Genomic DNA, 14,129 nt, shown 5'->3' on the forward strand with positions numbered 1-14,129 from the left:
ATTTGCAATTGATTTCATTTAAGACCATGATTTTAGCATTTAGAAATTATGGTTTCAAACTGGGGATTCTTGATTTGATCATTGTTGTATGTTAAATCTTCATTAGATAGTCTTAGTATATTGTTCCTAACATTCCTTTCAAATTTTGGAGTGATTTGAGTCCCGAAAGCTAGGTTTTGGATAAAAAATCCAAAATCTGCCCTGTTACTGTTCACCTGGTCGACTGCTTGGTCGACTGAGTCAATCAACCAAGCCAGTCAACCAAGTGAATACAGCTTTGTGTATTCAGCCGTTTAGATCCGTTTGATCTCCGATTTGCTAGATTCTTCTTTTGATTTTGCACATATGATTGTCTAGGGTTCATGTCACATCCACCCAGCCGGTATCCTATCTTGCATATCCGAGTGTGTGATCCACAGCCCCGAAGAACAAGTATCGAGGAAATCATCCTCCCACATATGTAATAACATAATCATGAACAAAATATAATCAATATATAATAATATGGACAAGAGACTCAATTAAGGAAAGGAATGACAATGAAATCAGAGTGCGGAAATGATACCAAATATGTAAATCAAAAAGGAGTAATGTGAGGCGGAATCTCACTCCACAGTTACAGTGGAATGTAGCTCATAAATCAAAGAGAAAATACAACTGTTCTCAAAGGAAAGTAAGGAAATGATAATCAAACTAAACTAAATGTTTTCTACTTTATAGAGAATGTATTCATAAACATAGACTTCATCAACCACGCACAGACGTTCCCACTCCACAGAAGAGCTAATCATGGTACGTAACATGATCACACGAGGAATCATCAACGTGATCTTCATAGTTGCCAGCACCTTGCGTATAGTACGCTTCTTCAGCTTGCGCTTCCTCATATTTCCCTTCATAGTATTCAATACCTGTAGAGTAGTCTAACAAAAGAGATTTCACAAAAAGGAGTTAGTTCAAAAGAACTCAACAAGGCAAGTTAATCCACAACAAAATAAATAACATGATTGTAGAACATAACATGATGCAATGCGATATGAAACAAACAATGAATGTATGAATCTAACTCTATGTATGCTAGTCTCTATAGGTAATGGTCTGGCATTCCTCGAGACAATCCATGGCTGGGGTATAAGTCACCACTCTCTCACATCACCATTGGTCTAAGTATTGGTGCATGTCAAGGTAAAACCAACGCCCAACGCAAGATCTACTTAGTCATATCAATTCAGATCTAGATATGTCCATTCCTCGCCCTTGACGATCCTTTCCGGTATCCTTCACACTAGAGTCAGCATAGTCCCTGACTACGGACTCATCAACCCTATTGGCCATCCACAAATAACAGACGGGAAGCTCTCATGTCCCCTCACGGATTGGTTACCGGTTTTGAGCGCCCATTAGCCCAAGTCTACTATTTTCAACCCTACCAATAAATGGCCCCCACAATGTGATTCATGTCCTCTCATGGGTTGGTTACCAGTTTTGAGCGCCCATGAATCCCCATTGCTGTCACGGGTCGTTCGGTCTAATACCCTTCCGAATCGGGTTTGATATAACAGGGGTATTCCAAGCCAAACACTGCTACACAAGCCCTAGGTATGACAATCAATAATTCGAGAAAGTGTCAAAGGGCACCATTGGAAACATCCCATACTATTCCAACTGATGTCCAAGGACAGAAATGTCGAAAGGACACTTCCCAATCCCAAATGATACCTATTCAATCACATTCTCAAATCAGTCACAACATACATAACCGATATCTCATCATATAGAAAGATACGCATAAACATAATCAATCGCATATGTAACTAATAAGAATAGGTATTCATAATCAAAAGAATACATGAACATGATACTACTGTAGTCAAAGTACTTGCATCAGTAATAGAATAATAAGAAAATTCATTTATGGTAATGAATCTAAGAGAATCCAAAAATAGAAACTAATATTCACGCAATCTATGTAATTATGGAAATAATTGTTTTTACCTTAAATAGCTTTGATGAATATCCAAAGATCAAAGAGAGAGGTTCCAAACTTAGCAAATAAACCCTAGACAATCATAGATACTGTAACAACCCCCGTTTTTCTAACCCGGAATCCATATTGTAGGTCCGAGAACCCGAAGGTCTAGTCGGATTAATTTTGTGGAGTGTCCAGATAGAAGTCCATGATCCATATCCAGAACCCATGGATCTGGATTCTCTTATTGAAGAATCTGCCTTACTGGGAAGTTGGATCTCTGGTAGAAGGCAAGTGGTGTTTGGAGATGTCCGGAATGAAGGTAAGACCTCTCCCATGTGTTGTTTAGGGCTAGGTTGTGTTTGGGTTTCAACCCCCTGAGCAAAGCACCCTTGTATAGCAATATATTTGGGGGCGGTTGCTAGTGGCAGTTGATTAAACCAAGCGACCGCCTTAAGCGACTGCCCGGTTCTGCTTGCCGGAAAATGCCCTATTTTGCCCCCTATTCGTTATAAATAGCATCCCTCGCCCTATTAACGCATTATTATGTTCGGGATTGCTATTTTGGGCGATTAGGCAGTAGTGGAAATGTGCTAGAAGGTGGGCGAAGTGCTGTTAATGATATGGAACATTTTCTCTTCTATTCTTGGTGATTTTGGTTAAGGTAATGAATCTCCATCTGCGATTCTCTTCTTTTTAACCTCTAATTGATATGAACCCATCCCCATTTTGTTAGTGGTTACCCAATTGATTCGTTGTATATTCCTTTTCAATGTTCTTGATGAAATCCTGTCCAGAAACGAATCCCCGCATTTGTTTAATGGATGGATCTCATCAAGGGGAATGATTTGGGTGGTTGATCTTTGTTAATTTTAGGGTTTCTTGTTACCCCTTTGTTCTAGACCTATTAAGATTGAATTTTGGACTAAGATCATCCCAAAACGGATTGAAATCGGATGATAAAAAGTCTGATTTTCGGAGTTGGAAATTGTCTGAAACAGGGGCGGTCGCTTGTGGAGGTCGCCTAACTTAAGCAACCAACACAAGCAATCGGCTGGTTTCCAGTGACAGTGTAGGTTTGATTTTGGATTTGTTTTGACTCTTGACTCTTATACATTCTTGTAACCCTATGCCTAGGTGTTCTCTGTTTCAAATAAAAGTCTTATAATAGTTTTTGGATTGCAAGTTAGAGGACTTCTACTAAATTATAGGTAAGGACATGCATTCTTATTTATATGCAATTACATATACATGATGATTCATCTGTTCTATTTACTATTCTTTGATCATGTATCTTGCTGTAATTGTATAAAGCATGTGAATCTTATTGTATACTTTTTGTTTGTGGTGTTCCTTGATGTACTTCTTCTTATATGATATTGCACAATTGTTCATGGTATGATAAAGAGTGGTGTAGTGTAGTTGTGATGGAAGGGGTATTCCATTGGGATATCTTGGCTGGAGATATCAAAGGGCTGTGGTATGGGACACATGCTCACTGATGCCTCTAGCACTATCATGATTACTGGATGACATACTTAGGGAGTCTAGAACTGCATGGCTAGGTACCCTACATATTATTACCCTTTCGGCAAGGGAATTGAAGCCGAGTGACCCGTGATGATAGTGATGTGACGTTGGTCGACTGTTGGTCATGCAATGGTAGGGTTGCATATGTTAGGGTTGGGCTCATGGACGTCCAAGGAATGGACAGGGTGTCATGAGGAGTCATGAGAGCATCCACCCAAATAATATGTGGATGACCATAGGGTTAAGGAGTGGAGTCCAATAGCGGTAGCCAGTCTATGAGGGTTCTCACTCCTAGGTTGCGAAGGATACTGAACCGAGTTGGTTGGTGCCATAGGGGAAGTATCTGGACTCCATATAGTATGTTACCATTATGACTTGCATTGGATTAGAGACCCCGATATGCGCCAATACTCATTGCCAATGGTCGTGGTGAGAGAGTGTTGACTTAACCCCAACCATGGTTTGAGAGCCAGGTGTGGACTTACCCCTTTGCCCAGGATCCCTACAGAGGTAACCAGTCCTTGCTGGATCAGAGTGACTAGACCTACCCAGAGGAGGGCTAGTGTATATCTTAAAGCATGTCAGCTGTTAGAGACTTGCATAGTTAGATCTTAGTAGCATTCATATTTCTGCATACAATCCATATCATTTCATATGTGCATTCGTGGATTGTATCATATATATGAGAATTGTCTATTCCTTAATGTGTTCGTCGGAACTCATTCCTTTCGTTGTATATATTATATGAGTTGTACAGATGGTGGCACAACGTCGAAAGTTGGAGATGATTCGTATGAAAGAGCCTCTCGTATGAAGCCGAGGTGGCACAGACAGTGGTACATGAACTTGCAGAGCATGAAGCCTCCTGAAGATGCTTGTGTGCACTTTTAGCACCTATTGATGGCCGACGGAGGCAGATTGCCAAGATTTTGATGATCGTATGGAGAAAGATTGGAGGACATCTTTGCTTGCTGATTTAGAAAACTAGTTTTTCAATTTAGAAAAGAAAACTGGAAAGAAGATTATTTAGTTATTTATTTTGCTTCCGCTGATCTCGATATTACATTTGATACTTGATTCTTTCCTTTGATTCTTTCTTGGATATTTATTGGAGTATTTGGACTCCTGTAACATTTTTATTGATTATTGCACTATTCTTGCTATTGATTACATGTATTTGTATTTATTATTATTGATAGACTTAAACCGTGGATCTTGTGACGGATCGGACCCACAGGTTGTCGGGCGGGGTGTGACAGATGATATCAGAACCCTGGTTTTATGAAGTCAATAATAGTTAATACAAGTATTAGATGAGCAATCTGAGTCATAGATCCAGAAGTGACTTAAACTGTCTTAGAAGTGAATAATAGAGAACCTTGTACTAGAAACTTGAATAAATAAAGCATAATACACCAAGTTTGAATAATGCACAATAATTAAATTTTATGACTTGTACTTAGGGTGGTAGTTATGGGTTAAAGTTGAGTTGTCAGTTATTGTATGTGTGTCGAGTTATGAGTTGTCTTTGTGAGTAAGTTTTGTTGTGAGATGTTGTCGGGAGTAAGTCGTCTTATGAGTCTGAGTCATGTTGTTGTCATGTGTTGTTGTACGAGTCTGAGTCGAGAGTTGTTTTATGTTGTCGTTGGAAGTAATGGTTGTGAGTGGTCATTATGAGTCATAACTAAACATTGAACAATTATTAATGCAACAAAAGAAAAGCATAATATGCAATAACACAAGTGATACAAATTTAATTTCACTAATCACTTAGGTATACAAGTACATCTGTGATGACATAAAAGGAATTCCTAGAACTGTCAATCTAGGTAATCGTTTATGAGAATCAAGCTGATCTTTCATAGTTTGAGACTCCTCCTCTAGTCGTGTCAGTCAATCTTCTATAATGTATATGTGTGTCTCCATCCTCTCCTGTTGAGTCTCTATCCTCTCTTGTGTGGAAGTTTTCGCTAACAACTGAGAAACCACACCCGGTGCCTCGGAAGTTGAATGCGAAGGACCTCTAACCTTAAACTATCGAGTTGGAATAGTTTCCTCCTCATCTTCCTGAACCTCTTGATCCTCTTCATCATCATCTTCATCTTGATCCTGAATTTCATATGGAGTTTGGACTGTTGTCTCCTTACCCTTGTATAATCTCTGCTTGTGACACAGCATTAGCACTTTGCTTACCTCTCCTAGCCCCTGGCGTTTCCCTCATGGTGGTTTGTTGGAAATCTGAAGAGATAAGTTGATTTTTGCATTGCATGAGTAAAAAAAGTTAAGCAGTGCAATATTTGGTGAAGAAGGGCATTTCGGTAATTTTTGGAAAAATTTTGATTTTGGCGAAATTGCGAATCAAACATACTGGCATGTGCATAAGACTTGGATAAACATGCTAGGATGGTTTGTTTGAAGAAAATCCATCAAAATCGCAGTGTGGACGTGAAAATTCAGCAACTTTGGAAGAAGAAACCCTCTTTTGGGCTAAGGTTTGTGATTTTTCAAAAGTTGGAATTTGGCCGAACGAAGTGTGGGAACACTTTCCTTATAGTAAATCAGTCATGTAGGAACCACCTTATAGTAAATCAGTCATGTAAGAAGTGGTTTGGTGTCAAAATTCCATTTGGTTTGAAAATGGGACAAGTGTCTGCAAAGTTGGATTTTTATTAAGGTGAATAGTGAAATTGGTGCAAAAGTGTGGGAATCTTGTTGATTGGAGCATGGTTTTGTTTGGAAATTTGTTGGAGCATGTTTCTAAACATCCCTAGTCATATTTCTAACCAAGAACAGCAAGCATTTCTCATTTTTGAAGAAAATCATGTTGTAGGTAAATGGAAATTGAAAAGAAAGAGAAGTGAGAATGAAGACTACCTTGTGTTTGAGGATCAAAAGAAGTTGTGTGATGTTGTTGAAGCCTCTTGAGAGTCTTGGAAGCTTTAGGAATCCCTAGAACCCTTTTTCCCAGAGCCAAACTCAAAGTTGGTAAAGACAGAATTGAGAAAGAGGGCCCTTTAAAGCTGTTTTTTTTCTTTCAAACAAGTCAAATTTTGCTGTTTTGGCAATTTTTGAGAAAATTTGATTTTTGAAGCTTTGTTTGGATTTTCAATGGCCTATGCAGTTAAGTGTGTTAAACATGTTGGAAGTGTGAGTTTGAAATCGGATGAAATTTTTCGTGGATTTTCGACCTTTTGTTTTGGATTATTAGAATGGTTGAAAGAAGGAACCATGGTGCCTCCTCTTGTTGGAATAGAGGTAGGGCTGTCCCTGAAGTTGATGTGCTTGCTGATGATATCTCTTGGGAAATTTTTTGGAAGCTTTTTGTAAGAATTATTTCCTCGAGTCTGTGAAGAATGCGAAAGAGTCGGAGTTCATGACTCTCACGCAAGGTCCCCCTTTTTGTACTTGAGTATCAATAGAAATTTGAGGAATTGTTTTTCTTTGCTCCTGAATCCTTACAGGAGGATAGAGCTAAAGCGAAGAAGTTCTTCAAAGGATTGAGACTCTCAATCAAGACATATCTCATCCCCTTGCCGATTGAGAGTTATTCTCAAATAGTACAGAATGCGAAGAAGGTAGAAGATAATGAGAGAGAAAATTATCAGCTCCAGCGTTCTGTTGCGAACAGGAATCATTTGGTGGATCGTAATCGGAGATTCTCTAGGCCTGCTCCATATTCTGCCCCTTTGTTCCAGCCAGAGGAGCTAGTTCCAGTTTTAGCTCTTCCTCGAGTTATGGTTCTAGTGGTGCACCGGTGCGTCCTGTTGCAAGTAGTCAGGGTACTGGACCGATCTATGCTAACCCCCGTCCAGTGGTTAATAACCAAAGATCTGCATATCCTTCTTCAGCAGCTCCTGTGAGTGGTAGGGATTTGATCTGCTTTAACTGTGGGAAGTCGGGTCATTATTCTCGTAACTGCACTCAGAAGCCGAATCCTCAGGTGTCAGCTTTGAAGCCTGCTTCGAGTGTTCCCTCTGGGAAAGTGTTCAGTGTTGTTGGTTCAGAATCTGAGACAGATCACGATGTTGTGACAGGTATCATTTCAGTATCATCTACCTCTGCTTTCGTATTATTTGATACTGGTGCATCTCATTCATTCATAGCATCTTCATTTGTGAGTCGTATTCTTGTTACACTTGCGAAGTTGGAAAGAGGACTAGTTATTAGTACTCCTACCAGATCTGTTGTTAGATTAGACGAATTGATTGAATCTTGTTCGGTTGTTATTGCTGGTAGAACCCTAGAAGCCCGTTTGATCAAGTTGGACATGTCTGATTTTGATGTGATACTTGGAATGGAATTGTTATCTAAATATGGCGCAGTTTTCCTTTGTTTGAAAAGGAACAGTCTTTGGAGGTTCCATGCTGATTAGGGCTTGTATTTTGATAGGGTTAGCTTCGATTCCTTTTTGGGAAACCATAAACCCTAGGAATTTTCCCGAAGACACTCCGAAGGCGCATTTCTTTGGGTTCAGCTTCATCTGGTATTTTCTTAAAACATAAAATACTTCTTTGAGATCCGCAATGTGTCCTGTCCGTTGGAGACATTTTACTAGCATATCATCTACATATGCCTCCATATTTTTTCCAATCAGACTACTAAAGATCTTGTTCACTTCCCTTTGGTAGGTAGCCCTTGCATTTTTTAATCCTAACGGCATGACTTTGTAGAAATAACTTTCCCAATCGATCATGAAGACCGTGAATCTCTCATCTTTCTTATTCATCAGGATTTGATTGTTGTGGTTGAATCGATTAGAAGATCTATTCAGGAAAGCGGGTAACAGTCCTTCGGGCATGCCTCGTTGAGATCTATGTAATCAGTACACATTCTCCACTTTCCGTTCTACTTTTTTACCATCACGACATTAGCCAGCCAAGTCGGGCACTCTATGGTTTCAATAAAACTTGAGCTCTTCAACTTCTTAACCTCTCCTCTATTGCTTCATGCTTTTCAATTGAGAAGTTTCATCTTCTCTGAATTACAGGTTTGACGTTTAGGTTGATCCAAAGCTTGTGTTCGGCCATCTTTAGGTCAATACCTGGCATATCATCAATTGACCATGCAAACATATCAATGTTTTCCTGAAAGAAAACCTTTAATTTTTACTTGAAATCTTTTGGTTGCTCAGACCCAATATGAGTTGTTTTCACCTCATCTCCTAGCCGCAACAGAATTTGTTCTAGTTTTTCCACTGGTTCGGGTCATTGCATGGCGTCTTCATCCCGATCATCCCTTATTTCAATTGGTAAGGCCGTGGTCTTTTCAGGTCCGACCTTATCCTTGAGGTATGCAACATAGCACTGTCGGGAAAGCCTCTGATTCGAAGTTACCTAGCCAATTCCCTTTTCGGTCAGAAACTTTATCTTCATATGCCTCAGTGAGACTATTGCGCCTAGCTTTGTTAGGGAAGGCCTGCCAAGGATGACATTGTAAGCAGGAAAATCCCGAACGACTAGGAAATTTACCCGAATCGTGGATTCTTTCAGGAAATTTCCCACCGAAAGGTCCAACTGAATCAATCCCTCGGCTACAATTGACGAACCAGCGAATCCGTAAAGATGCGTAGCTAATGCCTTCGTTGGATCTTCTTCGACTCTTAGCTTTCGATAAGCTTCGTAAGACAGGAGGTCGGCCGAAGACCCTGTGTCAACTAGAACTCTATGTACCTCCCACCGTCCAATTCCACTTTGATTACTATTGCATCATCGTGAGGTGTGCACACACCCCGTTCGTCTTCTTCACCGAACGTAATAGGATTCTCTTCTAATTTCGTCCATTTCTAGGATTCTCCGGATCCCACAAATTTGGACCTCGCCTTCAGCTTTCGCAGAGATTCGGATTCTGCACCCCCAAATATCGTAAGAATAGGGGATCGGCTAGGCCCGACCACCTCTTTCCCCTTTTTGGACTTAGGGGCTTCAACCCGACGCTCTCTGCTTCGCGAACGATCCCTCTTCTTGACAGTCGTCCTCTACTCATTTTCTCACCCTTTCACAAAGCTGGCCAAGTGCCCCTGGTTTATCAATCTCTTGATATCAGCTTTTAGGTGTCTACACTCATTTGTGTAGTGCTCGTAATCTTTGCGAAAACGGCATTATTTCTCCATATTCTTTTCTCCCGATTTTGCTATTATTTTCGGTGGCCATTTCAAAATGCTTGATTCTTGATTTGCATCAAGATTTCCGATTGGGGAGCATTCAGTGGCGTATAGTCATCCTGATCAAGAGAGCGCCGCCTCCAAGTCGAACGTGGTTTTCTTGCCTGACCGTGAATGGGTTATTTCCTCCTCTGGCTCCTTTCAGGAACCTTCAGCTCTTTGCCAGGTGCCTTCGGCTCTCCTTGATGAGCATCAAGTATTTCTGTTACTTCTGCTTGTTTTTGACATTGTTGCACCAACTCTGAGTAGGTGGAAGGCATGTCTTGAAGTAGTAACTCCAACAACTTCCGGTTCGTAAGCCCAGTGATAAGGCAGTTTTAGCCACCTGTTCGTCCAAAATTTTGATTTCCATAGTGACTTTGTTGAATCTCTTCAAGTATTCCCGAATTGATTTGTTCTTGCCCTGCTTGACTATGAATAGTGTCTCCTTCGTCTTCTTGATTTGGATGCCACTTTGGAAACGGCCAATGAACTTCCGGGCCAGTTCTCCAAAATTGGCAATTCTCCCAGAGGGGAGATTTGAGAACCACTTTTGGGCCGCCCCAGTCTGGGAAGAACCGAACACTTTACAAAGAATTTCATAAGAATTTCCAGCTATTGCCATAGTCTGCTGGTAATAATTGATATGGGCTATGGGATCTCCCAAACCGTCAAACGAAGTAAACGTTAGGAGCCGAAAATTATGTGGAAACTCGGACCCAACAATAGCCTCCACGAATGGAGTTTTTTGATGACCAAATAGATGTCATCAGCCCTTTGTCCTCTGGAGAGTAGTCCCAACCTTTGATTTATATCAGCAAGCTCCCGACTAATATGTAATGATCGTCCATCATCTGCCCGAATGATTTCTCGTCCCGAACGTCTAGAGGTTGGGGAATGAGTGTGAACTCCTCTCTGTAACCTCGTTATTGTTCCGATTCGGCTAGCTTGTGGCCGATCATGCCAATTGTCCCTTCTAGGTAATTACCCCGTTCTCAACCCTCGGGTTCGCCCTCAGGGATCTTTTTGAGCGTTCAGGCCATAATTCTGGCCTTCGGCTGGTTGTCTATCCCCCTGATGGGAATGCACTCGTGGCAAAGGTATAAGCATGTCTGCTTCTCCTGCAAGTCTTCTGGCCTCCTCTTTATCAGGAGCCTAGGGAGCCACCACTTGCCTGACCAACGTACGAAGTGTCTGCTGCATCTCCAAGAACTGGATCTGCATTTGTTCCAATTGTTGTTGAAGAGGATTCAGATGGTCTTGGTGTTTGTTACCATCTACTCCTCCATCTTCACAAAACCTCTCGAGCTCGACTTCCTTCAGGGATATCCAACGGATCATTCCCCTCTGAAGGACGAATGTTCAATTCTCGTTGAGCCGCCGCAGCTGCTGCTGCCGATCTGGTGACCATGACTTCTTGAAGAGTTTCCCACAGACGGCGCTAAATGATGCATGTTAAGCCTCCAGATCTATGAAGATGACTTGCAAAAGATGGTTAGACGTGGCCCAACCGTGAAGGTCGAGAGGCACCTCTGAAGCTTAAGTCAGTCGTTGAACTGATCACAAAGCTCTGGCTAGATGCAGTGGATAAAAATGAATATGAGTCTTTAGGAAACGATTCAGATACCTCTAGAGTGAGTGGGTCACTCGTTTATGTAGACTTTACCCCCAATTCTCGACCGTAAGATGGGTTCATGATCTTTGCAGATGACCGTCCGATTGTAGGGTTCTTCCCTGGATGTTCAGGGGTGCAGGTAGTTACTGATCTTAGCACGATTCCCTATCCTCCTTGATGATAGTTGCTTCCTATAAGTTAGCTCTGCCTACCGCAAGATTTGGGAGGTCGTTCGTGACTGGTGACAATAGTGCGGCGCCCCCATACTATTGTGAGATTAGGTTAAAGTGGGTCCCGATAGTGATCTAACCGAGATAGAGGGTGCAAACCCGGTCCAATGGATTCGGTGCAATTTTCTCCATATCACTTAGATTGAATCGTGACCATCAAATAAGAATCAAATATTCGACAGATCGAAATCGGAACTAGAATCTATAAATACACAAAGGACAAACACTAAGGTACAACACGTTAAACAATAGAGTTTAGCCTGGCAACTTGCCCCGCCTTTCGATCCTTTTGAATCTAGGGTTCATTTGAGCTCTGGTTTTCTTCAATTCGAATTCCACTGACTTGATCGTCAAAGATGGATCGCCAATCAAGTTGATCTTCTCCGTTTCTAACATTATTCTTCAGAATTAGTTGCAACTAAGCAGAACATAAAACAAGCACAACGAAATCAATCCAGTTTGAAACATAACAAATTGTTTGGTTAGATCTAACTTTGCGGCAAAATCGACACCAACACTTGACTTCACGAACACCACACTAATTTTAAAATTATATATCATTCTTTTGAATCTCAAAATCTAAAATTAACAAGAAGATATAAATTTGTCATTTAACCCTCTAAATTCATAATAATAATATACATTACAACAACAACAACAACAACAATAAGCCTTGTCCCAACTAAACGGGGTCGGCTACATGGATTCTTGCCCTCCAATCAATTCTGTTCGAGGCCATGCTAGATACAAGGCCTAAGCTATAGATATCCTTTCTCACCACTTCCCCTAAGGTTATCTTAGGTCTACCCCTAGCTCTCTAGTTCCTTCAATATGGATTATATCACTTCTCCGAACATGAGCATTTATAGGTCTCCGTTGAACGTGGTCGTGCCACCTCAAACGACTTTCTCTAAGCTTATTACTTATGGGAGCAACTCCCAGACCAACTCTAATATGATCGTTTCTTATCTTATCCATCCTAGTTTTGCCACTCATCCATCTTAGCATCCTCATTTCTGCTACACTGAGTTTATCTATATGATTCTTTTTAACAGCCCAACACTCTACACCGTACATCATAGCTGGTCGAACAACGGTCCTATAAAATTTTCCTTTAAACTTTAATGGAATACGCCGATCACATAAGACCCCGGACGCACCTCTCCACTTCATCCACCCTATTTTAATTCTTTGGGAAACCTCATCCTCTAAATCACCTCTTTTACGTATGATTGAACCTAGGTACCTAAAACAATCACTCTGAGAAATCTCTTTATCGTCAAGTATCACCACCTCATCATCTGCCCGATCATGACTAAAGTTACAAACTAGATATTCTATCTTCGATCTACTAAGTTTAAAGCCTTTTGATTCCAAAGCTACTCTCCATGATTCTAATTATATTAATCCCCACTTGGGTGTCATCAATCAACACAATATTATTGCGCAAAAAGCATACACTAGGGGACCTCATCTTGAATGTCTTTGGTTAATTCATCCATTACCAGTGCAAATAGATATGAGCTTAAAGTTGACCCTTGATGTAGCCCAACTGTTATCGGAAATTCATTACTTTGTCCCCCCACTGTTCTAACACTAGTCACAAAACCATCATACATATCCTTAAATATACATATTTACTTGCAACATTTCTTTTCTCTAGTACTTGCCAAATTAACGCTCTAGGGACTATGAAGGTCTTTCCTACATTCTCTATACCTTTCTATAAGTCTCCTAATTAAGTAAATAGCCTCTGTTGTAGATCTTCCCGGCATAAACCCAAATTGGTTCTCCGTAACTGTAGTTAAGTGTCTCAAACGGGTTTCAATTATTCTCTCCCATAATTTTATCATATGGCTCATCAATTTAATGCCTCTATGGTTATTACAACTTTGAATACCTCCTTTATTTTTGTAAATTGGAACCACAACACTTCTCCTCCAATCATCTGGCATTTTCCCTGTGCTCATAATCTTATTGAACAACTTAGTCAACCAAACTAGTCCATGGGTTCCTAAGCTCTTCCATACTTCAATTGGGATTTCATCAGGACCTTGTGTCTTGCCGAGTTTCATCCTCCTTAAAGCTTCTTTTACTTAAGACATCGAAATTCTACGTATATAAGTTCGGACACTGGTGCCTTGGTGAAAAGTATAATCCTCTGAAACATAAGTGCTTGAAGAATGCTCATTTAGTAAACTAGAGAAATAGGTTTCCCATCTTTTCTTAATATCCTCCTCACAAACTAATACTTTACCATCTCCATTTTTAATACATCTAACATGGTCAAGATCTCTACTTTTCCTATCCCTCATCTTAGCTATCTCATAAATAGATTTTCCCCCTTCCTTTGTGCCCAACTTATTGTATAACTCTTCGTACTTCCTTTCCCTTGCTTTTCCAGCAATTTTCTTAGCTTCATTTCTATCCAACCTATACCTTTGAAGATCCTCAACATCCTTAGTTCTTTGCCATGTCTTAAAACTAACTTTTTTATTCCTAATGGCAATTTGAACCTCACTATCCCACCACCATATCTCTCTATAAGAATGGATCTTTCCTTTTGATTCACCTAGAACATCTTTAGCCACCTTCTTAATACACATAGCCATCTCATTCCACATTGCATTGGTATCCCCTTTAAAA

At 40.5% G+C, this 14,129-nt stretch overlaps 1 protein-coding gene across 5 annotated transcripts in view; it reads right to left on the minus strand.

The window, feature by feature from the left end:
- Positions 1-492: 492 nt before the first annotated feature.
- The window catches only part of LOC149022331 (RNA pseudouridine synthase 3, mitochondrial-like), a 75,088-nt gene continuing 61,451 nt past the window's right edge, over positions 493-14,129 (minus strand). For 3 of the 5 annotated variants that reach the window (XM_089150458.1, XM_089150457.1, XM_089150455.1), the window contains one exon: positions 495-923. In XM_089150458.1, coding sequence (XP_089006584.1) covers positions 699-923 — 225 coding nt within the window. In that variant the 3' untranslated portion in view covers positions 495-698. Of the gene's footprint in view, positions 924-14,129 lie in introns of all 5 variants that reach the window. The other 2 variants (XM_089150459.1, XM_089150456.1) reach the window with 2 other exon arrangements.

Source organism: Hakea prostrata, chromosome 3 (genome assembly GCF_041222555.1).
Source record: "Hakea prostrata isolate BN-2017 chromosome 3, UWA_Hpros_2, whole genome shotgun sequence".
Classification (NCBI taxonomy): Eukaryota; Viridiplantae; Streptophyta; class Magnoliopsida; order Proteales; family Proteaceae; genus Hakea; species Hakea prostrata.